General features: G+C 55.7%; 7 protein-coding genes and 1 non-coding gene across 8 annotated transcripts; 4 read left to right on the top strand and 4 right to left on the bottom strand.

The window, feature by feature from the left end:
* Positions 1–3,469: 3,469 nt before the first annotated feature.
* Positions 3,470–5,119, bottom strand: D7B24_007772 (uncharacterized protein; the record flags this gene model as incomplete). The annotated part of the gene is made up of 1 exon (XM_028641876.1): positions 3,470–5,119. One exon carries the CDS (start codon positions 5,117–5,119, stop codon positions 3,470–3,472), a length of 1,650 nt encoding a protein of 549 aa, XP_028494261.1.
* Positions 5,120–5,609: 490 nt separating this feature from the next.
* D7B24_007771 (uncharacterized protein) lies at positions 5,610–6,205 on the top strand (the record flags this gene model as incomplete). Its single annotated transcript, XM_028641875.1, has 2 exons — positions 5,610–5,686; positions 5,767–6,205. The coding sequence occupies 2 exons, from the start codon at positions 5,610–5,612 to the stop codon at positions 6,203–6,205; spliced, it is 516 nt and encodes a 171-aa protein (XP_028494260.1).
* Positions 6,206–12,420: 6,215 nt separating this feature from the next.
* Positions 12,421–14,418, bottom strand: D7B24_007770 (uncharacterized protein; the record flags this gene model as incomplete). The annotated part of the gene is made up of 3 exons (XM_028641874.1): positions 12,421–13,636; positions 13,699–14,248; positions 14,352–14,418. 3 exons carry the CDS (start codon positions 14,416–14,418, stop codon positions 12,421–12,423), a joined length of 1,833 nt encoding a protein of 610 aa, XP_028494259.1.
* A 2,327-nt stretch (positions 14,419–16,745) lies between these two features.
* Positions 16,746–19,416, top strand: D7B24_007769 (uncharacterized protein; the record flags this gene model as incomplete). The annotated part of the gene is made up of 3 exons (XM_028641873.1): positions 16,746–16,871; positions 16,938–17,320; positions 17,382–19,416. The coding sequence occupies 3 exons, from the start codon at positions 16,746–16,748 to the stop codon at positions 19,414–19,416; spliced, it is 2,544 nt and encodes an 847-aa protein (XP_028494258.1).
* Positions 19,417–20,066: 650 nt separating this feature from the next.
* Positions 20,067–20,839, top strand: ALG13 (N-acetylglucosaminyldiphosphodolichol N-acetylglucosaminyltransferase catalytic subunit alg13; the record flags this gene model as incomplete). Its single annotated transcript, XM_028641872.1, has 2 exons — positions 20,067–20,397; positions 20,454–20,839. 2 exons carry the CDS (start codon positions 20,067–20,069, stop codon positions 20,837–20,839), a joined length of 717 nt encoding a protein of 238 aa, XP_028494257.1.
* A 222-nt stretch (positions 20,840–21,061) lies between these two features.
* AIP1 (WD40 repeat-like protein) lies at positions 21,062–22,962 on the bottom strand (the record flags this gene model as incomplete). The annotated part of the gene is made up of 2 exons (XM_028641871.1): positions 21,062–22,771; positions 22,840–22,962. The coding sequence occupies 2 exons, from the start codon at positions 22,960–22,962 to the stop codon at positions 21,062–21,064; spliced, it is 1,833 nt and encodes a 610-aa protein (XP_028494256.1).
* Positions 22,963–23,581: 619 nt separating this feature from the next.
* On the top strand, positions 23,582–23,670 carry D7B24_007766. The gene has a single exon. It is a non-coding gene; the product is annotated as a tRNA-Lys (tRNA).
* Positions 23,671–24,066: 396 nt separating this feature from the next.
* Positions 24,067–27,652, bottom strand: D7B24_007765 (uncharacterized protein; the record flags this gene model as incomplete). Its single annotated transcript, XM_028641870.1, has 4 exons — positions 24,067–24,201; positions 24,256–27,225; positions 27,293–27,460; positions 27,566–27,652. 4 exons carry the CDS (start codon positions 27,650–27,652, stop codon positions 24,067–24,069), a joined length of 3,360 nt encoding a protein of 1,119 aa, XP_028494255.1.
* Between the last annotated feature and the right edge of the window lie 334 nt (positions 27,653–27,986).

The raw sequence follows: 27,986 nt of genomic DNA, 5'->3' as shown, positions 1-27,986 counted from the left end.
TCTGGTTCTGGTACCCAGGGGGGGGGAGAGGTTACAGTAAAACGCAAGGCCATAGGAGTTTGTTGCTACTACGTACAAAGTCCCGTTAGAGCCCTGATCCTTGCTATGATCCCGGTCTTTATTCGGTATAGTGCAGAACGGGGCCTCCCATGCTGCTTGGTCTTCGACTCTCGAGTCCCAGGAACCCTCATGGAAGGCGAGGAGTGACCGGGGGCCAGGGGGGGCGTGCTCGGGGGTGTGCGAAAGGCCCAGAAGAAGAGGGTCGGGGTGTGTGTCGATGAAAGAAGAATCTTGATGACAACACTGGCCCCCCTCCCCCCTTCTCCCTTCCCCCTGGGCCTTGTAGCCCCATCGATGTCACGGTCGGGGATTACTCTGGCGCTCGTCTGGTATGTCCTACCCTTCTCTGATCCGTCTGGCAGCGCCCGGGTCGCCTGGCCAGGGGGGGCCTGTGTTCCTCAGGGAATTAGAGTTTAGGCTACTCCGAATTCGTGTAAAACTCTGTTGGTCTGATGTGCCGCTAGAAACACTGGGTAGATACAGTGGAGTCGCCGTGCACTCAGGTTGTCTCTGGGACGGACCTTTGGATCGCACCGCCTGTCCATCAGACTTTCGACGGCTGCCCAGAAAAGCCATTTGGAAGCAACCTGATGACGCTCTACTGACCCGATGAAGCAGAGCAAGAGCAGGAGAGCACGAACGAGGCAGGGAGCCAGAACCAACCAGTGGCCAGCGCCAGATTTGCCCGATCCTTGATCCAAAATCCCACCGCCTCCTTTGCCGAGGTCTCGGAGAAACAATCCTGGGGGGGCTCCTGGGACAACCCGTATCGATCAGCTCAATGTATCTCGACGGTATGCAGTCGATAAAACACAATCACAACATACGTATTGTGCAGCCTTCCAGACCGTCGTGGGATCAAGCACACACTCACATACACACACACGCTATCATCGCCACGAGTGGCAAGGCAGAAACTCATCGGCGTTATGCCACTGCCGATGAACGAGCGGCCCAGCGGCATGGAGCTCAGCTCAGGTTGTGTTGCCGAAAGAAACACCGGCCGGTGTGCAAGTGAGATGGAACACAATGGCGGGAAACGCTTGGAGACACAGACAGCTGAACTCGACTGCACTGCATCGCGCCGTCCGTTTCTTCATTGCGAGGAACAATAACCGAGACCAAGGGGATGAAAATACGCCGTCGCCAGCCAGTCAGCCATCCAGCACCAGCCAGACCTATCCCTCCGTGGACGCTTCCGAACAGCGACGGCGACATGTCCGCAGAATCTCCGATCGCACACTCCATGTGAGGATGGAAGGCGAACAAAGGACGTGACCAAAGACCCCCGGCTGGCCCTTGAAGACACAGAAGGTGAGCTTAAGCGTGTTCTTTAGACTACCCGCTACGGAGAAGTATAGTGATTTTAGGCCTGGCAGATGATGATTGCCGACCTTCTTTTCCGTTCGCTGCCTCTGGCTCAAGCGTCAGGCATGGCGAATAGCCCCATTGCTTTCGACACCGTGTCATCACCCTTTAACCATCCCTTGTGGCCGTGCTTGTCTCCTTGCTTCACTCTCTTGACGAGCAGTCTGTGCCGCAGTCCTCGATGGAGCTCGATGGAGACAAAAATCAACCGCGGTGGTAGGTGCCAGGCTGGTGGCAGTGGAAGTCGAAGAATGAGTGCAGTTGGCATGTGCAACGTCTTGCCGGAGGCATTGAAGGGTTCTGGCAAACGTGATGAACAAGGAACATTGTCGTTCGGAAAAGCTGGGCAGAGGCAGCCGTGTCGGCCAAGCTCAGCTTGCGCCCCGGGGGAAATGCCGAGCTCATCCAACAACTGCCAGATTTGCCAGTGCAGATCATCTCCCATTCCCCGCATCTACGCAGTTTCTGAGCTCAACTACCACTACAGCGACAAGAAAGAAAGCCATTTCAGCAGAGCCGAGACCGAACCAAAACCTGTGGTCGACAGACATGAAGCTACTTTGGAGGGACTAGACAAGTGAACTTCACCTGCCGAGCTGTGGTACCAAAGCGGCCTGAGCCCATGCTGTGTGTCGGCATTAAGGCCGCCGGCCTCGCCGGTGCCGTACAAAGCTGCGAAGATTTACCTTGATGCACTGCGCAACCCGGGTTGTCTATATCAACAATCATTCACCATAACGGCCATTCTACCTTTTTACGAGATCAGTGGCGCTGCGTGCCGACTGAATGGATCGTGCTGCCCGACTCTCCTTGTCCTCAATTCCAGGCTTCCTCAGCCATCAATCAGGCCACTCTACTGTTATCCAGGACGCGGCCCCGAGAGTGGCGGTCGACTCCACAAAGCGCACCCGAGGTTGTGGTTAGGCGTATGCGATGTCCTGTGGGTGTCGCCAGCCACACGAGCCCGCTACTCACCTCAATGTGAATATGTTGATTGAGCCATCTGACACAGGTAGATGAATCGATTAGCTTGTCGGGCGAGCCTTGATGCTGACGACGCTTGCGACTTTGGAAATCGGAATGATCGATGGAGCAGGAGCCTTTGGTTAAGCCATGTACAGCAGTAACCTCATGTTCGGGGAGGTGGAAGAGACAGCGGCCGCGGGATTACGCACCACCTCTGATCCATCAGGTGGTTTGGGTCCGGGCGCGCAGGGTACGTACCGGGGTACGTCGGCAACACACGGGCGTGGAATGCGTAGTACCGAAGCGATGGGTGGTTGGCCCAGTCCCCCGGCTTGGGATTTCTTTCAGACCCCTCCAACAGCGGTCGCAACTCGGACTTGACTCCGTTTGCGGGACGAGCTATCGGGCAAGGCATCGAAAGGTGATATCCTGGTCCGTGATGGTGGTTGCGGCACACAGTAGTCTGCGTGACAACTTGTCGTACCCAGTACTGGCCGGGTGGCTCCGTAGTGGCGCAATGGCTGTCTTTGCCGCAACAAAAGGCAGGGCCAGGCCTACTTCTTCATGAGGGCGAATCTGCTAGGTGTCGCGGAGCGCTGAGAGGGAAAGAAGCTGAGGCATAGATTGAGCCAGCAGCGGAGATACCCAAGTGACTTTGGTTCGCTGGGTTTTTTTTTGGGGGGGGGGGGAGGGGGGGGTGTTACTTTGTGCGGCGCAAGCTTCCACAACCACCAGCCACTCAGGAGCGAGCTTCCAACGTAGCCAGCCCAGCCGACAGGAGCCAAGGCAAAGAGTTGGCTTTCGGAGAATCAGAGCCTATGGGCACCTAAAATGGCAACCGGTGAGAAAGCGGCTCCACCTACCTGGCTCGGGCGTGCCGAATTGTAGCAACTCCGGGCCATTTTCAAAACTGGTCGACATCAGGGAGGCTGCGGCGTGAGTAAAGACATGCTCACAAGTCAGAAGCCTCGCGAAGATGTGACAGGATATTCTATTCCTTCGCTTTAGACTCCCAGTTCACGTCAATTTGCATGCAGCAAATGGACACACCACAGGCAGGGAAGCAAGACAGCCTCTACGAGGTCAGATCGATTGGGTCATCCTTGACAGCTTCCACAAGTTCTCCCAGCCCCCCTACTGCTGTCGGTCCACTCATGCCACTCGGTGGAAGCGCCCAGGGAGGCAGAGGGCTGCAATAACTCCATTCGCCTCCCGAATCCTCGTATCGAAGACTGTGAAGGAACAAAGACAGCTCCTGATCACCTGGGTCCGTGTAGAGCGGCGTGTCGCACGTCTTGCACAGTTCACCAGAGAGCTTCTCAGCCCTTCGTTTGTGGTACAGATCCACCATTTCTTCGTGGTATGCTACTGCATCAGCGACTTCTTCTTTACCCATCTTCTCGAGACGCGACATGATATCCTCATCCGTGTGCGTAGTCCCGTCATCGTTACAGCCGAGATCGAACCCCCAGACTCTTTGGTTGGCGTATATCGGGTCGTTCTGGATGGGATAACCGAGGAACTGCAAATGCACGCGGATCTGGTGCGTCCGGCCGGTCAGGGGCAGACAGCGGACGATGGAGTAACCCTTCTTGGCAGTCCACGGGCGCTGCTCCTCATCTGCGGCTTCCTCGGGCGTCTTGGGTCTTTGTTCCGGCCCGCCGTCGACATCGGACAACGGCGGAGGGTAGTAGGCCAGGCGCTTGAAGACGGTACGAGCGAATTTGCCGTTGGCACGGACACGGTTGAGACCCAGACGGGGTGATATCTGCAGCAGCGGCTGGTCGCAAACCACCTCGCCATCGGGAAAGTGGCCGATGACCCGGGCGACATACTCTTTGCGCACCATCCGCGCCTGTATTTGACGGCTTAGGTCGGTAGCAGCTTGCGCAGTCTTGCCGAAGCACAGGATACCACTCGTCAGACGATCGAGCCGGTGACAGGGGCGGGGCATGAAGTGCGCACCACGCTCGGACTTGAGGATCTCAACAACCGAGTTGAAGTTGTAGCGGCCGGCGGGGTGGACCGGAACGCCCGCCGGTTTGTTAACGATGAGATAGTCATTGTCCTCGTGGATGACGGCAATGGGCTCCGCCGTGACGGGCGGTTCGTGGCGATGGGAGGTGTGACTGACTAGATCACCGTTTCTGATGACATAATCGGCGCCAACGACTTTGCCGTTGGCCGCAATTTTGCCATCGTCCATGCATTTCCGATAGTACTCGGGTGTTCGGTCCCGGAACTCGCAGGAAAACACGTCTATCAAGGTGCGACCACGCCAGCGTTCCTTGCAGTAGGTGTTGAAGGTGTGATAATACGGTTCCACTTTGCGCAGGCCATCCTCAATGACGTAGGGACGCGGCCAGGGTCCTTCGAGAGGGGTGATGATGGTATCCGGGAGAGCATTGCCATGATCGGGTTTCCTCTTCTTCTGCTTCTTTTCCGTCTTCCGAGCGGGCGGCAGCGCTGTCTGCGCTGCCTCTGCCTGTTCCATGGCCAGCTGCGAAGGCACCGGGTCAGGGGGCGACGTAGATGTCATGGGCGAGGCGACGATGGATCGGGTCAACCGCACGAAAGGCGCCAAGAGACGTCCGAGGGCAGCCACTTTGATGATCGGGGTGGTACCAGCCTTGTAAGGACGGACTGGTTGATGCGCGTGATGGGGTGGTGCGGTAGCGCAGCAGACGAAGGTAACGCAGAGCAAGTTGTTTCGACCTCTACTCATCTCAAACGGCCGCTGAGGATGCGATCTGCGTCGAGAGTCAGAAAATATTGGGCGGTGAGTCGCGGCAGATTGGACCGGTCGAGCCTTGCATGGTCTGTGCACGACATCGCCCCCGCTATCCCTCTCGCCGCCAAATCAACAAGCCTCGGTTCCGGCTCATCATTTGTGGCCTCGCCCGCTATATCTGTCTCGAGTCGGCTCCGTCCCCTGATCGCCCTCTGTCACTTGCGGAGGGGAGTGAACGATACTCGACCGACACGCATAGTGCCATTCCCAGGTCCATGTACACAGCTTGCTTCTTAACCACTATCTGAATAGTTTCGGGATCTACCAGTCTAGAAACCTGGAAGAAGCGCCCCTCCCCCCACCCTTCTGGTCTGTTCCTCTTCTCTTGACGTATCAACTTCTTGCAATTACCCACCGCCAGTCCACACCACCATCGGCCTTGTGTGCGCTGTCCAACGAACACCAGATAACAGACCACGAGACCATGGCTGCCTCGCACCGAGAGCTCAAACAGCGTCGCCGGCAGGATTATCACTACATTCTTGACTACCGGACGCGATGGTGGGTGCCTCTTTCCCACCCAGTTGTTCCATGGACTTGAGAGGGGGGGGGAGTGCAATGAATAACCATGAGCAATCCAGGGCCGATAACGACATGTACCAACACATGAACAACTCCGTATACAATTTCTTGTATGACTCGGTGGTCAACACCTACCTCATCGAACACTGCGGACTTCAGCCGGCGTCTTCCCCGCAGCACGGCGTGGTCGTGCATTCGCACAGCGATTACTTCGCATCCATTTCATTCCCCGCTGTAGCCGAACTGGCCTTGCGCGTCAACAAGCTCGGTAAGACGAGCGTCACCTATGAGATTGGTCTCTTCGAAAAGGGCATTCCGGACGTCAGAGCCGTCGGGGAATTCATTCAAGTGTTTGTCGAGCGCTCCACCGGCCGGCCTGTGGCCTCTGGTATGAGTCTCGAGATGCGCCGCGGTCTGGAGCGCATCCATGTCGGTGACCGGGCCGGTGCTGATAGCCCTGCCGGTGCCGTCATAGCGAAAACCACCAGCAAACTCTGAACAAATTCACTTCTTCCGTCTCCTCCAACATGGAGCGGATACGAACCCTAGAACGCCGCACCGTTTCTTACTGGCCACATCGTAGCGATGCACGTCAACGGGTCGTGACACATGTCTACGCTTTCGGGAACGCAGTACTTAGGTCAAATGGCAACGCCGTTCAAAAAGCATATGCATATTCTATGAGATCGCACATGATCGCTGCCCCCAAATATGCATGCCAGTGAACCCTGTTACGCTGCTCATTGGCTCCGCGAAGCTCCGAGACACACTGGTCGTTGTCGGCGTTGTTCCCGACATGCGACCGGGCTATCTGCACCATGACTCAGGACTATCTGCACGCTACTGCGAGCTGGCATCGGCGTTAAGGTCTTCCTTTCTTACCCTTGGCCCTGGCAGCTGGCTATGCCCCATTAATCACGCCGATGCCGGCGGCGGGTACGAGGTGAGCCAACCAGTATGCGCACTTGTTTCTAGTATACCCATTTAATTGGAGCCAACAGTAGCGCCGGCAGATTCCTTGGTGGCAGATGGACCCAAGACCTCTGCGCCAGCTCGCGAGGAGAGGGGGAGGGCGTCAATGGATGAAGAGGAGAAGGACGAAACTGGAAGTCGCGACGAAGGATGCAGAGAAGAAGCTTGAACAGCGGAGCCTCAGGCGATCTGCAGTGGCACCGAGGAGTGCCCTTGGGGCCCGAGTGGTGGGCAAGAGGAAAACCGTGAGAGGAGTGGTGTCACCATATCGCCGGTGGATTCTTTGTCTTGCACAGATGAGCAAGCGATGCACTTCCGACTGGTCAGCGCAATGAGCGTTTTAGCCTTCCGATTGCGAAACAAGAAACGTGGTCTGTCATGCAAGTAGCATTCAGTCTTGGGACTTCGGCAGACTCAAACTCTGTTTGCTGGACTCCGGGCCAAGTACCGGAAGTTCCATCGATGGGCATTCCTTCCAGAAACCTTCTGGCGGCCTCTTGGGCTTCCGACCTGTTAGCACCCTGCAGCTCATGCAGCTCCTGTAGCACCGGAACGCTTCCAAGCCCTTCCAGAAGGGCGAGCGACTCAGCTTGCCGCCCACGCCGGCTGCTTGGCTAACGGCCTAGACGGTGGGCACGCACCAGTTCTTTTGATTGCTATTCGATCTCGCAGAAGACTGGTCTTGAATCTGTGCTGTTACTACCTCAAGGTACTTTGACCGCCCACCCTCCCGACATCCGTTGGCCGTCGGTCGTTAGAGTGTAGGTGGGTGGTGAATTGGTCGTGACTATTTTGTTCGGTCACCATGTCTTTCTTTTTTTGGGGGGGTTTTTTTTTTCGTTCCATGTTTCCGCCCGTCCCTTCTGCTCTCACTATGACTGGCGGCGTCTCAGCTTGATGTGTGAACCACATTTCCGGTCGCTTCTGATCGCCATTGGAAGATGAGGACATCGGGGCAAAACAGACAGCGCGGCGTCGCACGCCTCGTACCGCTTCTTGCCAGTTGCTGGACACCCTTCCACGCCAGGTCTCAGCTCACCATCCTTCACCGCCGTTGCTCAGCCCACAGCATCCGTCACACTGAGCCCCAGCCCTGGCCCGAGCCATCTTTTCCTTTCGACGGCAGCAGCTGACATGGCCTGCGCGACGCATCGCAGGAACCCCCTCCCCCGCCCTTGTTCATTGGTCAGTCGTGTACGTTGTGAATGCATCGCATCTTCCCTCGCCACGTAAGGTACCTTCTCACCATGCATGATGTTTCCTTATTCAGTTCGTTTGCCACCATCCCCCCTCCCCCCTGGAGGGAGGGAGACGGTACGTTTGCGATGGGCACGTGTTACGCTGGCCTGTCTGCCTACGCCGACAAGTCAACGGTACCCGACCGTGGGCAGCGGCAAGGGGTGGAAAACGTGGCCGGTACACCATCTTGCTGGTCGGGGCCGGCGTCTGCCCAACCTGCCTCCGCGGCGGTACCCCCTGTCGCCCCCGCTTGGCATCCACGTTTTGTCATTTTGTGTGTGTTCATCACTTCCCCATGTTGGCTTGGGCTGCGTCTGGCGCCAACGACTCTCCATCTCTCTCTCTCTCCCTGTCTCTGCCTGTTCGTTCCCGAGAGTGTCGCTGTCGCCTCTGGCGTTTTTTCCCCCCCTATGTGGTGAAACCATGCTCTCTTAGTACGGGTTGATGTTCTATGGAACCCCCTTTCAGAAGAAGCCAAGCCTCTCTTCTACGAACCAGATTGGACGAAGGGCAAAGTGAGAGGTAGGAAGCTGGGCGCGGGCCAGGATTTGGACATGGACTGTGCAGTAGAATGCAAAATGTAGAGCGGATCGAGCGGGCGGAACCCGCTTCGACAGACCGCCGCCGGATACCGCGCGCGTCAACCTAGGGTGCCTGGGAATGCTTGGACTAGCAAAGTGCATGACCCGATATCCGATCAAACCTCCTCGCAGGGCCGGCCGCAAGCACATGGCCCCCAGGCTACCCACCACAAGCGTCTGTCTGTCGGTCTGTCGGTCTGCATTGTTGCCTGGCCTGTAGTCGATGCCCCATCGCTATCAACACCACTTCCATCGAACTTGGGAGTGAAGAGGATGGAAGGGGCGGAGACGGAAGCGGAGGCTGCGCACGGCTATGTCATCTGCATTCGCGCCATCCTCGTATGCGCGCTTGCAAAGCCTGTGAGGCTGACGAGGTTGTCACAGCCAATCGTCGCTACTCTACCCCTTTTAAGGCAGATATGCTGTGTATTCACACACTTGCCCCGCCCATCACGGCACAACTTCAAAGCTGGCGGTGCCACGTAACAAGTTCGTCGACTTGACTTGGAGCAAACCATCTTAGCCTCGAGCCTTGAAACCTCTTCTGTGCGCCTTGCAGTTCTCTCCACCCATTTGGTCTGGGCGCTGGCCCCCGCTGCGGACTCGTCCCTCTCCGTCCGCACCATCGTGACCCCCTCGTCCCCATGCCTGACTCGCCCTTGACCGGGTCCTGCCAGAAACAACATGGTATCATGCCTATCAGTAGGTAGGTAGCTGGTCGTTAGTCTCTGGGTCTCAGGGCTTAGCACCATGCGTCTTGTTCGCGCCTCTTCACGCGCGTCCGTTCAAGGTAGCACATATGAAGTCGCGTGTAGCCAGGCATATCGCGCGTAGCCGGGCATAGCGCGACAGTCACCTACATGTACCTGCCTAGCCACGGGCAACGGGCAGCTCCCGGCGGCTTGGCGAGACAGGAGCGTCCCAAGGCGTGCTCCGAATGTGTCCATCGCCCCTTCCTGTCCCGGCCAGACGACTGTGGGTGAGCCGCGTGCCCTGTGCAGGGCCGGCGAGCTACGCAGGGAAGGAGCTTGCGGCCTAGACCTACGCGGTAGACTCGAGGCGGCGTTGTGAACAGCCCTGCGGGCATAGAGTTCAGGTGTCTCCTGTGCCCACATCATGATGAACCAGGCGGGCTGGCAAGGCTAGCCCGCATAGGGGCTATCTTGCCATCTTCGCACCTGCATCACGTCTCGAGTGCTTCAGAGCCTTTCTCGGGTATTCTGGGACACAAGCTCGCTCACTCCCGGGGTGGCGGGAGCAAGTCGCGACCTGTGCTCTTGATTCGGACCTTGTGTGCCTCTACCTCTCTGTCACTCTCTCTCTCTCTGCCAGCAATCACGAGCTTCGATAGACGTGGTCAGGCAGCGGGCTCATCTGTGGCCGTGCTCCATGCAATGAGCGACCTTGCTAGTGGCCATTCTGAGGCAGGCAGTTCCATGCGCCTTGTGCCAACGGTGAAGAAAGAGCGAGTGATTGCGCGACCTCACCACGATCTCTGCTCTGAGGCGTGGCCGACATCTGGGTCTGGAGCGAAAGGGTATTGTCGGCTGTGATCTCTCTGGGTTTCGAGGATGCCTTCTCGATCCACAATATCAAGGGTTCCTATATTAAACCGCTATCTCGGGCCATCATGCAATATTCCAGTGATGGTCTGGACGCGTCCGAAATCTATTCCATGTGCACTGTATCTGGTGATGTGAACAAATTTGGGTCCGGGGGACAAAGGCAAGTTCCGACCACGTATCTGTCGACGTCTCCCAAGTGTATTGTGGTGAAAGTTTGGTGATGGAGACACAGGCTGACGTGGCAGTTAAGAGAGGAGCTCATCTCAGTTTAAGGTAGTCACTATGCAGGGTCATGGGTAACACGACCCAATTCAGCCTCCACGACGCTGAAAAAGGCCGTCGAGGGCAGCAGGCCAGCCTACCCAGGTCAGGTAGTTTTGGGTGACTGTATATCTCGACTTGTCGATGACGGCGTTACATTGTTGCGCCAGCGTGACTACATCTTTTGGCCTATCACCAGGGCACAGCGCATGAAGATTCTCGTTCACTGGGGGAGGGAAAGGTAAATTACTGCAGTCGCACCGGTCCATCGCCGCCCATGACCTTGAATCTGAGTACGACCTGCCCTTCCCCTGGTTCGCATTAAGATACAGAATATCAAGACTGATGCGAGCCGACAGAATTTCAACCTGGCACCTCCCCCACATGAAGCTGTCATGATGGGTTCATTCCATGCCATCCCTTCTCGGTTCCCCGGACCGACGGATACCACGATCAAGCACCTGAGTCGAGCATCAGCGCAAGACCATCGCCAATCGTGAAGCCAGTGGCGAGTCCGACGGAGCGGGTAGGGCTGGATGGTATTATTGATTCAGGGTGCAGTGGTGCCGGCATACTCGCCCCTCGAGGATCGCCAAACATCCTCTTCACCCCCTTTTCCCCTGGGGCCGATTCTGAATAATGTATTTGTCAGGCTGCATCCATCCACAAATCGGTGCTGCTCCTCTCAGCTCCCTGGTCTAGCTTCTTCATGGTCCCGATACCAATCACGACGCGGCGCGTGTACCGAGAAGGTGCAGCAATCCCGCCCTCATACTGATGCTGCATGTGTCAGTCATGTCTGACTCAACAGCCGAACATGGACGACCTCATGGGGCCGCCGTAGGGCTGAAGCTGCTCCTATAATCATACGATCCCCTGTCAAGTCTGGAAAACTAGCCTTGGACGCAGCCATTTTCTTCTTCAGCAGTTTGAACCCATTTCATGGCATGACGACGCAACTCGACAGCGCTCACACGAAGTGGGAGCCTGGCTTGGGAAGTTCGAATCGGCATCAAACGGCACTCAACCCCTGACGATGCACCTGTATTATCCTTCAATCGAGTCGAGCCTGGCTTGCTTCAGCGCAACGGCCACCGCCACACTACGACGGTGCCTCGAAGAACAGAAGTTTGCACTCAAATCGGGCACCATGGAACCAGCCGGAAGCTGTTGTGAACATCTGATACACGTCATCCATTCGTTGGTACTTGAAGCGTGACAGCTTCCGAAACAGCAATACATCGAGGCTGCCGTGGATGGGAGGCTGTATACTCTGGAAGTTTCAGCGTCGCTACATGTCTCAGCTTAACGCGATAAATCTGTCACCATTCAAGCTATTTCCTGTAGAAACGCAGCATTTCTTCGAATTTGAGTGTTTTCCTAAGTGGCACCCTTGCCTAATGCAATTCGATGTAACATAGGTTCTCATTTGACAAGTGTTAGCGGTGGTCAAGTGGTTGGCCTTCGCCATAGCGAAGTCCTGAAGAGTAATAGGGGTCTGCCGTATATCCATCTTGGCATCTACTCAAGCTGGTCGTTCCCCGGACCGAAACACACAGCTAGATCTGCGAGCTCTTAATTCAAGACACCGCCAGCAAATGAATGCCGAACAAGTTAAAAACTCGTGTCGTTACATCGATGCGACATTAGGGGCATATTTCTGTGCCGCAGGGGAGACGGCGATCAATTAAGCTTATCGTCTTTCATAACTGGAGCTGGAAACTTGACTACAATGGTTCGTTGCACAAACCTTTGAAATTAAATGTGAAGTCCCGCCTCATTGCAGCATTTTTGGACTTGGATGGCTGACGACATTCTCGAATCGGTGACATACGGACCCTCCTGAAGAAGAACACGCCTTGATGCACATTTTGTGGCAAAAACATCGCACCCGGGAAACAGCCAAGACTGACGGGACAGTAGAAAAACGTTTGTATGATATCGTGGTATTCTTGCGGAAAGCCTCGAGGGCCAAGAAAAACAACAGCCAGTGAACGCCAGCCCAATGAACACTCATTTCAACCCCGCAACGAATGCAACCCAAGCTTGCTCATAGGCAAGAACGGAACTGTTGACTATCTGCAGTATGTCGACCTCAACGTCCTCTGTAGTCTGGCTTTCTGGCCATATTCACGGGCGGGGGTTCATCATCGGTAGGATATGGCAGAGGAGGAGCCCCATGCGGGCCTCGAGGCGACATCTGCCGCTCGGGTAGCGGCGTTTTGGGTGGTAGAGGAGGCGGGATGCGTTGCGGAAGCTGAGGCTGATGAGAAGGATGTTGCCCGTTCGACCCTTGCCATCGCGGATGCTCGTCAGGGCTCATGATAGCAATCTTATCGGCCCCTGCTGCGTGCCGGTACTGTGCTGGAGTCGGCGCAGTGATGACCAACTTGTCTGAGTCGGGAGAGGCCGGGTCAGCCACCGGTGGCGCCAGTTGAGCTGGGCGGCCCGACGGCGATCCCGTCATAGGCGGCGGTGAGTGCAAACGCTCGCCTGAGCTTCGGGGTGAAGGTGTTGCGCCGAAAGGCAGCTGGAGATTGTCGGTTCCAGATTCGTAGGACTGCCGGCTCCGTGGCGTGCCAGGTGCTGGCCAGCTAGGCTCATCACCTGGCAGCTCAACAGCGAAAGGCATGGACGTGTCGGATGACTTGACCAGTTCAGGTACATTTGGCAGGCGGGCCAAACGTTGATGGGCCTTGTGTATCTTGGCCATTTTGGATGTCGCGCCTTGTATCATCTTCTGTTCCGCCTCCCGCCTCAGGTATTGTCGTGTTCCGCTGCTGATGTCCGCCAAACGGTGCCATTCATTCATGCCAAACTCTCCAACTCCGATTTCCACATTGAGACGATAGTAGTTCTCGATGTTGACATTCCTGTTTGGCAAATATTCCGTCTTCATCCTCTCATGCGTCGTTTCACAGCCCTCGATTTTGGCGATCAGTCTTCGTCGGGCATCCGCATACTCGCCTAGGAAACCCTCGTACCACATTTGTTGGTTCGCATCGCTGCTCTTCGGCCGCCTTCCCGTTCCCACACTGACGAAGACGCCAATCTCCCGGCCTGGCCACTCATTAACAAGAGCCTCCTCCAAAGCTTCCGGAGCTGGGTTGAATGGGCCGGCGCCGTCGTCGTGGAAGACGGATTGCCCGATCTGAATAGGCTTGAAGGCGAGGCCGATAGCGCACGTGGCCCTGCCAGCTTCCCATATTTTGCAATCGAACTCCGGTGGTGGCTCTCTTCTCGAGTCGTAGGACCGAAGGACCATGGGGGCGCTGCTCTTGCCGGCGCCTTTGTACATGGTCAGAACAGCACTGCAATGGTGTTAGCCGGTGCTGGACTCATGGCCTGACAATAGGTTGGGGAGGATACTCACGTCTTGGTTCTTGTCTCTCTGGAGTCGTAAAGCCTCGCGTTCGGGTTCCCCCAACGGGAGTTCAAGACAGGGCGTGCCATCTGGGCCTGAGGACTCCGCGCACTGAAACTGACAACGCTGGCATTACTGGAATGACGTCGAGGACCGGAAGCCGTAGTGAGGGGGCTGACTGCGTCGGCCTGGGTGCCGTCATTGCCTTCCCTTTCGTATATGGTATGTTCTCGAACTGCTTCCTTGATTGCAGTTTCTAGACGAGAAGCCTTGAATAAGGTCGAACGATATGGTATGCCGGCAATGGTTTTGTCCGTCTCGAACACCATCCTTGTCATGCGAACATAGAGTTCCTTGCAGGTTTCGAGGTCGAGACGTAAACGCCCGAGCATCAAGGCGATGAGGCCGCCGGTGCCGGTACCAACGATGAGGTCGAAGTGGTCGCATGGCTTGGGGATCTGGTTTCGCCGAGGCGCATGCCCTTCGATTTCGACGTAGGTACGGTGCATAAGCTCCTGCACAATGATGAGCATCGAATAGCCACGGACGCCTCCTCCATCTGTCACGAGGCAATTGCCGTCAGCCAGTGTAAGGTGAAAAAGGTATATAGCAGCTAGTAGTGAGATCATGACAACAGTCTGCCTGAGCATTCTGCCACTTACCAAGCGACAGGATCCGAAGAGGAGGGCCCTTTGTGGTATCTTTTCGCCTGACCGCGACGGAATCCATTTTGCGGGAAAGTAGAGAAAAAAGTGGCCGTTTGAGGATGCAGAAAGAAGTGAGCTGTCGCACTTGCAATCGGAGGCGCAGGCGCAGTCACAGTCGCAGTCGCAGACGTAGATGGAGTCGCGGGCACCTCGATCGTTGATGCTATCGTCGTAATCACACTCGACAGGCGGGCCCCCTCCCCCCAGTGTTGATCGAGTGACGCGGGCACAGGCTTTCCGGGGGAGCAACGCGGGTTTGTTGGGTCACGAGTGACGCAAGGTAAGCTGGGCAAAAGTTGTCGTTGCGACGTTGGAGCAGATGCGCTACTTGGGGTTTGCGAACTGAGTACCTAATCGGGCGACTCGGGTTGCAGGTACTTCGGTCGGTGCTGTCTCGCGCACGTCGAAATGTGTTGGATGGCAAGCCCTTGAGGTTGTTTCTGCAGAGCGAAGAATTTCAGCCCTGTGATGGAGAAGAGAAAAAGAATACTGATTTGGTGGGAAGGCTGGCATCAGCTTACCTCAACGGAAGGAACGCCAATACGGATACGGGGGGGCTCGAATCCCATGTCCCATATCATGTCATCGTCGGTTTCTGGCAGGCGTACCTGAACGATACAGGCCAACATTAGCCACAGCGATGATGTACCTCCTTGGCGCGGCGCAGCTGGATGCTGACAGGGCAAGAACCGGACAGCAACGGGCAGGAGCTGGCGGGTCCCCAGAGCACGAGGGGCAACAGCAGCGGGGTACAGTTGACCTCAGTGTGGCTGTGTTTCCCTTGGCAGACCAGGCCCATGTATGACAGAAAGAGGTCAATGGCTCGAAAAGACGCCTGCCTCCCTCATTTGCCTCGCCGTCACACGCTGAAGGAGCGATGACTGGCTACGGGCTCTTGGCCTGCTGAACCCTGCAGCCCTGCAAAAAGGCGAGAAGAAGCGCAACCAACAAGAAGCGCGGTAGCAGAAGAGAGGCAACGGAAGGGGATGGCAGGGAGGCAGCCGAGATGTCCTTCTTCTCGGGCGTCCGCCCTCTTCTGTCGGGCCGCCACGAGACTGGCTGGCAAATGCATTGTCATCGATCGCTGACTGATGACCCGGCGAGGAAAGCCTTGGGGCACGAGGTGCGACTGAGAGACAAGTAGAGAGGTGCGAAGACAAACTTGGGCACCAATATTCACATGCACGAGCAGCCAAAGCGAAACACCGTGGGAGCGGTGAAGCTCCTGGCCTACACCTTATTTACGTGGCCGCACATGGCATGACCTCGCTCGACGTATCGCCTGTCTTCGACTGCGAAGTCCTCGATTGAGGACCTACCCACCTAAGGTATCTTAAAGTACGTAGGTAGGTGGTCAACTCTCTTGGCCATCTCCCTTCCTTCCTGCCGTACCTGGGGGCCGAGGTGGTTGTACAGCAAGGTGCCTTGTGTGCGGCCTGTGTAAGGTATGCCAGTCAATCGAGTGATGGTTGCTGTCGCTGCGGAATGATCACTTCGTCCGGTGAAGAAGATTCGTGATTGAAGCCGGACCAGTCTCATGTCGAGTGCAACTGCAACACTTATGCAAAATGTGCCGGCAGGCGGTAGACCATATGGCCTGCGTAGGGTAGGTATTTCCTGGGCGATGGGTGAAAGGCATCCCACCTTCAGAATGGCTCCTAAGGTGCCTAGGCTTGGGCCTCGATGGCTCAGAACATGTGGCACCACTGAAAGACTGCACTACAATGTGGCTGCAGAAGGCGTGGCCAGCAATGGAGTGTCTCCCCGCCCTCCCTCACCTCACCTCAGGTCTGTCGTCTTGCCGGGTCGTTGTTTTGGCTGTTTGACCCTGCCTCGCCGTCTGCCTGCCCGCCTTCCCCCCTGCCTGACATGGAAGAACAAACCTCCAGGTGACACCCGTTTTAGCCTTCTGCACCAAAGCCGCAAACCTTTGGGCATGTTTACATGGAGGCATGTCACACAAAAGGCTGGGGGGTTCGCCGATCCTCCAATCAGCAAGGCTCTCGCTGAATTCGGGCCCAGACCAGAAGTCTCTCGCAGTCCCTCCCCTTGAAGCCCCTCAAGCCCCTCCCCCCAACACGCTTGACAGCCACAGCCTCGCTGGGAGCTTTTTTGGAAGGCTCGAACCAGCCGACCAGCCTTACTATCGGGCCTCCGCCTTCGCCTTCGTCTAGCCCTCTCCCCCCCCAAAGCGGCCCCCCCCCTCCTCCGCCTGAACTTCGCTCCCTCATATCGGCCCATGGATCTCTGAACACTGCCGTGTGATTTTCGCGAACCCATTGTGCTCTCCTTCTATACGCTCGACCGACTCAACTGCCGTGACACCCGCAGTTGCTGCACATATAGTAGATGGAACAACCATCGCAGCCCTCCAAGAAGCGGCGTCTCATGCCCAAAGAGCCGCCCTCAGCACACAGCTCGAACCACCACAACCACAATGCCGACCCTCAACCAGCCTCGTTCCCCACAGAAGCGGTCAGCCCGTCACGAAATCCTAGAGCGACTCTACCGCATGTGTAGCTAATTTGTATTTTCAAGCAGACCCAACAACCGCTCGCCGCCCCCGAGGCGCCTCTCGCCGAACGCCATGACTTCGAGTCCTTTGCTAGGCACCTCCAAGATGCCGCCATGTTGATCCAGCGCCAAACCGAGCGATTGCCATATGCACATGTGTCTGTACTGCTACTAAGATGGGAGGAAGATACCACTGTCGAAGCGGACCTAGGCGCCCTCGAGACCATACTTCGCGACCGCTACAACTATGCCACTGAATGTTGGAACATTCCCACCGTCGCCAATCCCAGCATCAAGCTCGGCGTACAGATGGCCTCCTTCCTGGAGCACGGAGCCCCCGATCATCTTCTCATAATTTACTATGCCGGTCATGGCTATTTTGGAGCGGACAATCAGCTTTATTGGGCCTGGTGAGTCGGCATGCCGCTATTGGACCGCCGTCTTCGTGTGTCTGACCGCTTTTCCGTCCAGCAACACTCGTGACGATGCCGCAAAACTAAAATGGGACGGCGTGCGCTGTCTCTTCGAAGATGCCCAATCGGATATTCTACTGCTCCTGGACTCTTGCTCAGCGCGAGATGTGCCCCTGTCAGGGAGCCACGGCATCAAGCAAGCCATTGCCGCATACACGCCTGATCAGAATCCTCGCGATTCCCCCGGCCGGTCGTTCACGTACCTGCTGATTGAAGCTCTTCACAAATTGAGTGCCGGCAGGATATTCAGTGTGAAAAAGCTACATGACGAGGTCATGTCGCTGAAGCAGCAAGAACTTGCGTCTGCTCTCAAACTGGCCAACGGGAATGTGACGAGCCCACGTCCAGCCATTGTCGCCCCCGTACTGTTTACCCTAACCCCCGGAAAGGACCAAAGCTTGAGCCTAGCTCCCTTGCCGGCCCGGACAAACCGGCTGCTATCGCCACGCGCAGGTGTCGATGGAGAGACAACACCGTCCAGACTTTCACGAGAGGACCAGCTCATTGACCCGGAATCAGTTTCAGACTTGCGGTTTGACGAAGCAAGAGTTCTTGTCTGCACAACATTTGTTGGGGATGCCAGTCCAGACATGTCATCATTCAATGGCTGGTTGCGCAACACGCCGCCCTTGGGGGCCAAGATCACAGTCGAAGGCATGTTTTTGGGCCCGCCGACTATGCTATTGATCTCTATGCCGCACTCTATCTGGAACGTTGTGCAGCACGATAAAGTCTGCTGCTTTCTGGGCTACATCAGCTCTCACAACATGATACATCTTTACCAAAAACTTGTCGGATCCACAGGTCATGCTCAAGCTTCAATTAGAGATGTTCAGGATGGCCGGACCCTTCTGGAAGCAAGAGAGCTTGCAGCGACAGCTTCGGGACGGCACAAACGGTCTGTTGACAGTAAGGACGGGCCGTTCCAGGATACTGTAAGCCGGTTGGACGCGCCGCCTGCCGCCATGTCTGCAGCTCTCTCTTCAGGCCCGACGGGGCCGATTGATGAGAAACATGAAGTGGAGGACTCTGCTGAGATGCAGGAGGCAGCAGAGCAGCTCAAAGCCCTCAGCCATGTGCGGCACCTCAGTGATGAGGCTGGTCCTTTGGTAGAACGGCAACGCACCACGCTTCCGGACGGCGCAATGCACCCGAGCCCTGGGGATACGGGCTCATCACATGATGCTAACGAGTCTGGTGCCGACGAATCTCTTCACATTGCTGAACTCAGCACGCCGAATTCTCGACCGAAGCCTCGGCGGTCTCTCCAGAAGTCGACGCCTAGGCAGGAGACGCGATGCACGCTCTGCAGTCACGAGCCGTTTAAGGATTCTTCGTCATTACGAAAACACATTGCTGCGGCTCATACGCGACCGTTCCCGTGTGCCTTCTTCTTCGCCGGCTGCGCAAGTACCTTCGGTTCGAAAAATGAGTGGAAGCGCCACATTGCATCTCAACATCTTTGTCTGCAGTACTATCGGTGCTCTTCGTGTCCACATAGCACAGCAGAAGGGAAGGGCAATGAGTTCAATCGAAAGGATCTTTTTACGCAGCACCTCCGACGTATGCATGCGCCCTTCGCGATCAAGAAGGCTATTGCGAAGGGCGATGGCAAGTTACAAGCCGAATGGGATGGCCACGTCAAGGAGATGCAGCAGTCCTGCCTCGTAACGCGCAGGCTGCCTCCTCAGCGTTCCGCCTGTCCGAAACCAGACTGCAAGAGTGTTTTTGAGGGGCCTGGGTCGTGGGATGAGTGGACAGAGCATGTCGGCAGGCATATGGAAAAAGGTGAAGGCCAGCGGCTAGGTGTAGACCGCCTGCTTGCTAAGTGGGCGCTGGAAGAGAACATCATTGAGCGCCAGGAGGATGGAGAGTACCGTCTGTTGCCCGTCAACGGCACGCTTGACGGCAATCCGAGAGAAACAGGACGGGATGCGATGTCAACACAGATGCCCGATACGAAATCAGAGGATATCGAAACGACAAAGGCTGTCGCGGAGCACACAGAGGACAAGATGGAGGTGGACAACTGAGACTGGGCAGCACTTTGCTCCTCGTGCTTCGTCTGGCGCCCAGCGGCGTGCACTACGACTTGTGAGAACTGACTGAACGACTGATATGAGATATGATTACCGACTTACATTTCTTGACGCGATTTGCTTTATGTATTTCGGCAGCAACAGCAAGGCGACTTTTGTGGGCGGAAATAGGAGTTTGCTGCTTTTTGGGGCAGGATTGGTAGTTTAACGAGAAACCAAAAATGGCTGCCGATGTGGCAGCTTCAGGGGAGACGAGGCGATACCTTACGTAGCAATGTGTGCGGTGAATGTATTGCTGTTCATATCGTATATCTTTCACGGGAAGCACGTTGAACAACCAATTGATTGACCTGGCTTGTTGCCTTCCGTATCGTGACATGCGGCTTCCATGTGGCGGCGCATTATGTAAGATGCTTCCTCAAGATGCCCGCCCGCCACAGCATTATGAAAATACCCGAGCGTAAGCTACGTGAAGCATTGACACTTGCAGCCTGCCATGATGATCTCACCCCTCGACACACTGGCTCATGTTCTTCGACTCGAAATACAAACTCCTTCTTCCCGCTGGTCACCACTTGTCCGAGTGTTGACGTGTCGCCGCTCTGCGACAATCCATACCTGATCGCTGTCTGGCACTCAATACGATGCCGCCGCCAGATCCGAAGGTCCAAGATCCAAGTGGTCTTCAACGCCATTGTCTCATCACCATTGGCGCAACGGCCCGATTCACGCAGCTTCTCAAAGAGACAATCGACACGCCCTTCCTTAACGTGCTTTGTGCGCAAGGGTTCACGCACCTCACCATACAATGCGGCAAGGATATCGACTGGTTCCGCGATGAAGTACAAGCTCTTGCCACCCGATCAACGCTTCACATGTCGACGTTTGATTTTGTGGACGATCTCACTCGCAAGATGACTCTGTGTCGTGCCGAGACGAACAAGCGCCGCGATGGCCTTGTCATATGCCACGCTGGTAGGTTGAAACTTGTGTTGTCTCGATGCCTCAACAAGCTAACCTGCTCACGAAAGGCACTGGCACCATTCTTGATGGTCTCCGCATCAACGCCCCGCTCATTGTGGTGCCGAACCCGACGCTCAAGGACAACCACCAGGAGGAGCTGGCCGAAGAGATACAGAGGCAAGGCTACGCCATCTGGGGCCGCCTTGGCCAGCTTGACTACGCCCTCGAGCAGTCGGCGCTGCTCTGCGCCAAGAACGCCAGCACGTTCCGCTCGCACCCACTGCCCGAGGGCGCGGCAGGCAAGGGCCTCAACATCTGGAGCGTCAGCAGTGCCATGATGAGCAGGTATCGTGAGCCCGACGATGCCCCTTCGCAGCGGCAGGCAGAGGAAGGGCCCACTGGATCGTCCGCAGAACAAGGGCGTGAGGAAGCTGTCCATCTGAGCATGGACTAGGAAGCTGCGCAGATGACACGACGCGATCAGGGCAAGTCGGCCAACGTGACATGATGAATGAATGGTTAGCGGGTCCCATGTTCCGTATTCAAGTATGTGCAGTCTATTTGATCCTCGCAGGAGTCACGGAAAGGCAAATGGAATTCGGAGGTCATAAGATTGTCATTTCTCATTGATGAAGTAAGATCGATGTAGCTAGCTTCACTAAGATACCCAGCTGGCTCACGGCAGAGAGGCGATTCCCCAGATCTTGACAGCCGCATCAGCGCCGATGCTGGCCACCTTGTCACCGCCGACCCACGCCACGCCCGTGACGCCCTCGAGGTGCGCACCTTCAGCCTTGACCTTACGTCCGGGGCTCGCCAGGCTGTAGATCACCACGTCTGCGCCGCGAGATCCCGACACAACGTGCGTTGTGGCGTCGTTCCAGGAGATACAGGTAATCTTGTTCCTGTTGTGCGCTGCCCAGCGATCAGTGCACTTGGCGGCAATTTCCCACGAGCTGGTGTCATATGGGTCGATGTTGCCGTTGTCGTTGCCGGCAGCAAGGTATTTACCGTCCCTTGAAAAGGATAGGTAAGAGATGGGATGCGTGGACCGGTCGAGCGACTTGCTTTCGGCGAGCTTGCCAGATGAGTCCGCCTTGTAAACCTTGACCGAGTTACCAGCGCCCACGGCGATGGTAGAGCCGAAGGCGGCAATAGCGCTGGGACCGTATCCATAGCGATTCTCAGTAACCAGCTTATTGCCCTCAAACACGTCAACGCCGTCCACAGTCGCGACAAACACGCGCCCGCCTGAGACGGCCACACCTCGCGGCTGCGAGGAAAGTGACACGCCGTCACCTTCGTGAACGCCCGTAGACTCGTCAATGGTGCGAAGCTTGTCGTCCCAGCCCACACTATACGCCCGACCTTCGGCGGCCGCTAGCTGGCTGATCTGGTTCGTGTGCGCTGAGCCCTCGACTGTGGTGCCAACTCCGCTGCCAACATCCCATTTGCAAATGCGACCTTCGAAGCTGCCGGTCCAGAGCGTCTGGCCGCTACCATCAGACGCGGCGCTCAGGGCCGTGACGCTCTTGTTGTGACCCTGGACCACCTTGGATGGCTTGGTGCTGTTGGGGTACAGGTAGAGCAGATCACCATTACGGTTGATGCTGATGATGAGGCCATCAGTCCTGCCGTGGGGGTAGACAACACCAAACTGTTGGCTGCCGAGATCCCACGTGTGCTTCGCGCTGCCAGCCTCCAAGCCCCAGAGCTTGACGGTGCCGTCCGCACTAGCCGTGACGAAGGTCTGGCTGTCCTTGGCCCAGGATACAGCCAGAATACTGCCCTTGTGCTCACCGTCCGAAATCTGAACCTTGGGCTCGCCGGTCTTGCCATCATAGAGCTGGATGCGCCTGTCGGCTCCGACCGTGACTAGATGGTTGCCGTCAGGTGAGAATGCAGTGCCAAAGACAAAGTTTGTATGAAGGTCAGCGTGCTTCGAGTTGAATTTGAAGGGGGCGCCATGGAAGAAGCACATTGTGCCGTCGTCAGACACGGTAGCGGCGCGGAGTGGGCGCTGCTGGCGCAGAGCAACAGCGTTGATGGACTTGGAGTGGCCGCTGATCTCGCCCACGGAGTTGCCGCTGTCAGCAGTAATGCAGGCGCCGAAACGCTCGCTGCCCTTGCCTACAGCGATGATGCGTTGCGAGTCACCGTCCCACGCAATGTCTTTGATGGGCCCAGAGATAATATGATATTCGCCTTTGGTGTTGACAGCCTCAATAGCATCCCAGACTTTCACGGCGCCAGTTCGATCACCGCTAGCAATGTAGAATCCGCTAGGGGAGAATCGAGCAATGGTGGTCGTGGCGTTCTTGTGCCCGTTGTACTGTTTGCAGAGGGACGGCTCGTCGATAGATCGCACGAAGATGGATTTCCCGGACTGGAGATGGACACGCGATTAGCTTGATGCGACAATATCCCAATCACATGCGCAGGGTATCTTCCTACAGCGTATGCTATCCGCTCGCCTTTGCTGTCAACGGAGAGCTGGGTTGGTTGCAGGCCCTCGTCAGACCCAAGGGGGTTGATCGCTGGCGTAGGAGCCAGGATCTTCTCCAGCGTGAGGGACATGGCGAGCCGTGAGAACAGAAAGGGTCAGATTGGTAACGATGAGAGAGTTCAAGGCTCTATGTACTTCACAGACACAACTCTCTGGCTGGAAGTGTTTGTATGCTCGTTGAACAGGAGGACGCAGATCGGTTAGGAGGCAGTAGGCAACACAGCTCCTAGGCGACGATCAAGGCAAGGGTTGGCGGGGCAGTTTAGTGGAAATGGCCAAGTCAGTCAACCCCTGACACGGGAGGCGCGGTGCCTGGACAAGCAGGTGCGGGGCAGACGAGACCATCGGTGCCAGACGCAAGAAAATGACGTATCTAGCTAGATTCCCAGGGGTGCCTAAGGACCTCCGAGAGGACAAGATGTTCCTGAATCGGTATGATACTTTCATAAATTCGCAACAATTAATGCGATATTGAGACTTTTGATTCCCAGGAGCTGGCGAATGATGCATCGGCTGCCCACAGCTCCAAATTGAGAACCTGTGCAGCTTGGAAGGGGCCCCATTCACGGAGTGCTTGTGGTTACATGTCAAATCCCCTCTTGTCATTCCCCCAACGTCCCGTAAGGTATCAACCGACTGATCGGCTGGTCTTCACAACAAGATAGCTTCGGTACGGCCGATTCTCACCTTTCCCGGGTAGCTCAATTGGTTAGAGCTTTGGACTTTTAGGCATCAGCATAGCAATCCAAGGGCTGTGGGTTCGAGTCCCACCTCGGGAGTATCCTTTTGGGTGGAGTTTGAATATTTTTGTCACCAAACTCATCCCATCACCACCTGGTTGCACTGGCATTCTTAGATTATTTCCATGCTTTCTTTTTTCTTCTTCCAGCGCTGGTGATCAGGTTCGGACAACAAAAGACAGGAGCCATAGTCTCTTTGTGTAACCAGTACCTAAACCTTCTATACGAAGGTCTGAAGCATACCGTTGGCAACAGAAATAATACAAGACAAATCGCACTCTCTCTCCTGACTCGTCGAGCCGGACAATATCCCGTCAATCCGTTTCATACCTGACCAAACGCCATGTCTACCATGTCACGAGCCCTGACTGCCGGGCTACCAGACCAACTCGCTGCCAGTCATACCTTGCCCCCAAGAACAAACTTCAGTAACTCTTACTTCTTTTTTCCCTTGGCTTTGGACTTGGAAGGCCCATTTGACTTGGTGGATGCGACGCTTGACGCCCTTGAAGGAGCTGCAGAAGTACTCTTGCTGCCTGCTTCTGACTTGATGTTGTCGAGCGCTTTGTTCTGTGCTCTGGGTGAGCTACTTGCGATTTCACAGATATCAACAGGGGGGCTTACCTTGACTCCGTTCTTCGACTTCTTCTTGGATGGTGCCATACCCAACACACTATCCTCGTCGTTTTCGTCGTCATCAGCATCCCGCTTGACCTTGCCGTTCGCCCCATTAGCGCTCTTGGTTGGCTGAACGTCCTCAAACTCCTTGACGATTGTGGTAAGCAGTGTCGTACACCGCCGACTGAGCTCAACAGGCGTACGGCTGAGGAAGAACCAGTCGAATCGGAAGAGAGGGGATTCTGCGATCTCCTGCTGCATCGTCTCATAGAGGCCCGGCGTGTCGACGCCGTGGCGATCAAGGAGCACCAGGAGAAACCGGTCTTCTTCCTCAGTATACACTTTTTTGTTGGTGGTAGAGACCGAGTAGTTAATCTTGAGTTGCGTGAAGGGGACGCGGTACTGCTGCATCTTTCTTCGCAACAGCTTGCGCTGGTGCTCAATCTTGCGCATGCGCTCCTCTCCGTCCTCAATCGTTTTGAGGTACTTTGTGTAGTCTGCAATCTCGCTGTATCGCTGCCAGAAAACCTTGGCGTATTGCTTGACTTCAGCAGCCTCCTTGTGGTCAATGTCGCCGGCGATGCTCTCGTAGTCTGTCCTGCCGTATCGACCCGAAGCGTTGACAAACTGTTGGAAGTCTCGTCGATTCCAATCGCCAAAGCCTTGCTGTGACAATTCTGCCTTCTCCTCCTGTTCCTCTTCAGTCAGGGGCGTGGCGTTGTCTATCTCTTCTTGATCAAGAGCACGTTCGGCCTCGCGATCTGATACATTGTCGCCCTCGCCCTCAGCCAGCGGAACCTTGTAGCCAATCTCTTTCCGGTAGTACGCCGTCTCACGATCTTGCAGATCTCGGAGTCTTGGTGGGAAGAATTGCCAATCGTGAGCAACGACTTGCTTAGGGGCCCTGGGGGCCTTAGGCTTGTTGTCCTTCTCCTTTGGCGGGTACATCGTCTGCCTGAAGTAGGCATCCATGGAGTAGGATTGTTCTTTGCGCTCGCGCTTGGTCGGATTGATCCACGTCATGCCAATGTCCTTTTTCTGACTCTTGAAATCCTCGCCGTTCCAGTTGTAAGCAGATTCAGATGTGAAGTTCTGCAAATCGTCGATTCCGAGCTTCTCGTATTTGGCATTGAGCTCCTTTGTACGACTTTCACCGAATGCCAAAATCTTGTCGATGTCATCGTCACCAACGCTGTCGCCCTCTGCCGCTGCATCAGTCGCGCCCTTGCTGTTGAATACCTTCTCGGCGCCGTGTTGAATCATGGAAAGCAGCTCGTCCTTGTTGGCCGCAGCCTTGGCCGCAGCCTGTGCTCGACCCTGCTGGATGACGAGTTGGTCCAAACGGAGCTTCTGAGCTGCCCTCTCCAAAACCTTCTCCTCGATAGCGTTATCGGTGACAAATCGATAGACTACGACCTGCTTTGTCTGGCCGATACGGTGAGCGCGATCCATAGCCTGCAGATCGGCCTGCGGATTCCAGTCACTATCAAAGAGAATGACAATGTCAGCAGTCGTGAGGTTAATACCGAGACCACCCGCTCTTGTTGTCAACAAGAACACGAACTTCTCGGATCCAGGCTTGTTGTACTCGTCGATGGCAGCGATTCTGTCTTCGTGGGCTGTGCCACCGTCGATTCGGCAGTACTTGTACTCCCTGAACACACAATAGTCCTCGAGAATGTCCAGCAAACGGCTCATCTGCGAGAAGATCAAGACTCGGCTGCCCTGCTGTCGGAACTTGACAAGCAGCTTATCGAGGACTTTCATCTTCGCGGCATTATAAATCAGATGCTCGTCAGTCGTATACGGAGGACCGGGCTCAGCACCTTCGAACAAATAAGGATGGTTACAGCACTTTCGCAGCTGCATGACAATGTTGAGCAATCGGGTCTTGGACTCGCGTTTGCCGCCAGCCCCATTGACTGCGTCGATGTCCTTTTCAAGAATCTTCTTGTACCACTTGACCTGCATCTCAGACATGCCGAGGTATACATTGACTTCCTTCTTCGGCAGCAGGCTCTTCTCGACATCAGCCTTGACACGGCGCAAGAGGAAAGGTCTCAACACGCGGTGTAGTTGCTGAACAACTGTGTCCTGGTCTCGGTCCTGGCCTGAGAACCACTGGTCGAAGGCTTCCGAGTCACCGAACACGTCCGGTAGCAGAAAGTTGAGGAGAGCCCACAGCTCGTGCAAATTGTTCTGAAGGGGTGTACCGGTAATCAGGAGACGGTTTCTCGAGTTGAAAAGACGAATGACCTGAGCCAGCGACGACTCTTCGTTCTTGATTCGATGCGCTTCGTCAATGATGATGTACTCCCATGCGAACTTCTTGAGGTGGGCCTTCTCGCGGAGGATCATCTCGTAACTGGTGACGCAGACGTCAAACTTTTCCTCTACCAAGCGCTCATTGATCAGTTGCTGACGCTCCTCCTTGGCGCCTTGTAGGACCAAGACATTGACCTCGGGTGTCCATTTCGCGAACTCTCTCTTCCAGTTATCGAGGGTGGACTTGGGGACAATGACGAGATGGGGTCCAGTAATGCCCATGATGTGGCGAAGATACCCGAGGAAGGATATCGTCTGCAATGTCTTGCCAAGACCCATTTCATCGGCAAGGATGCCAGAGATACCGTTCTCGTGCAGTGAAATCAGCCAATTAAGACCGGCAACCTGGTAGTCTCTCATTTCACCCTGAATGAAAGAGGGCGATTCTCGAAAGACAACCTCAGCTGATCCGCCATGTTTCTCGTCGCGGAGAAGTTCGGCATCCTCTTCTGCCTCAGTTCGACGGCGTCTTTCATTGGTGGCACCACCCTGACGAGCGCCAGCCTTCTTGCTCTTTGTAGCTTCAGCGTTCTGACGATCAATCTCAATCATGATGTCCCGAATCTTAGGGTCGGGATTGGTTTCGATGAAGTGGCGGAACAAGTCAGTTAGGCCGAGCAGGTACCGAAATCTCCGGAGAGTGTCTTCTTCCTGTTTGAACATCCATGCATCAGCATCATCTCCATCAAACGCAATCAGGGCAAAAGGCAAGATTTACCTTTGATTCTCCAAGGCGGTCGTGTTTCCTGCCAAAAATACTGCGGCGGAGCTGATTCGCCTCGGATCGTTTCTTGCGTCCATCGGGAGCCGCATCTCCAACCACGCTACTCGCTGTCGTGTTGGGATTGGTATCTGAGTCGGTGTAGTCGGGAGTTTCGTCAACCTCCTGCACAATTCTTAGTTAGCTCGTGTGCGCGCAACACTTCTCGGTACGAAGACGTAGCCATGACTGGTATTGGGAGCGGAAAGGGGAAAAAATAATTGAACGAACCATGCGGTCTTCGCGACGAGCGTCTGGAGCATCCGACATAGATGTATCTGTGTCCACAGCACTGGGGCGTGGTCTTGAGGGAGGCATCGCAACAATCGAGTTTCGCTTTACGCGACTGCGACGCGTTCGAACAGTGTTGGCAGGCAATAGAGGGGGGGTCGGGTAACGACAATCCGAGGCCGTGCAACCAGGGTAATACTTCGTGTCGTGAATGTGCCTAGCGAAGAATTCGTTGAACAAAAGGCGACAGTAGTTGGCTGAGATATGAGGTCCCCGTCGTGTTGAGGGAGGAGGGAAGGTGGAATCGCAATTCACGGCCCTTAGAGCTGTGAGCTGCAGGGTCGATACGGTACTAGGATTATATCGGGGCCATCGGCATTCCCGCCACTGGTTCAGTCAGTGGTCTGAGCGCTCCCACGGT

The sequence above is a fragment of the Verticillium nonalfalfae genome, assembly GCF_003724135.2.
Source record: "Verticillium nonalfalfae strain VnAa140/NRRL 66861 chromosome Unknown scaffold_64, whole genome shotgun sequence".
NCBI classification, from domain to species: Eukaryota; Fungi; Ascomycota; class Sordariomycetes; order Glomerellales; family Plectosphaerellaceae; genus Verticillium; species Verticillium nonalfalfae.
This window is presented reverse-complemented; position numbering and strand designations above follow the sequence as displayed.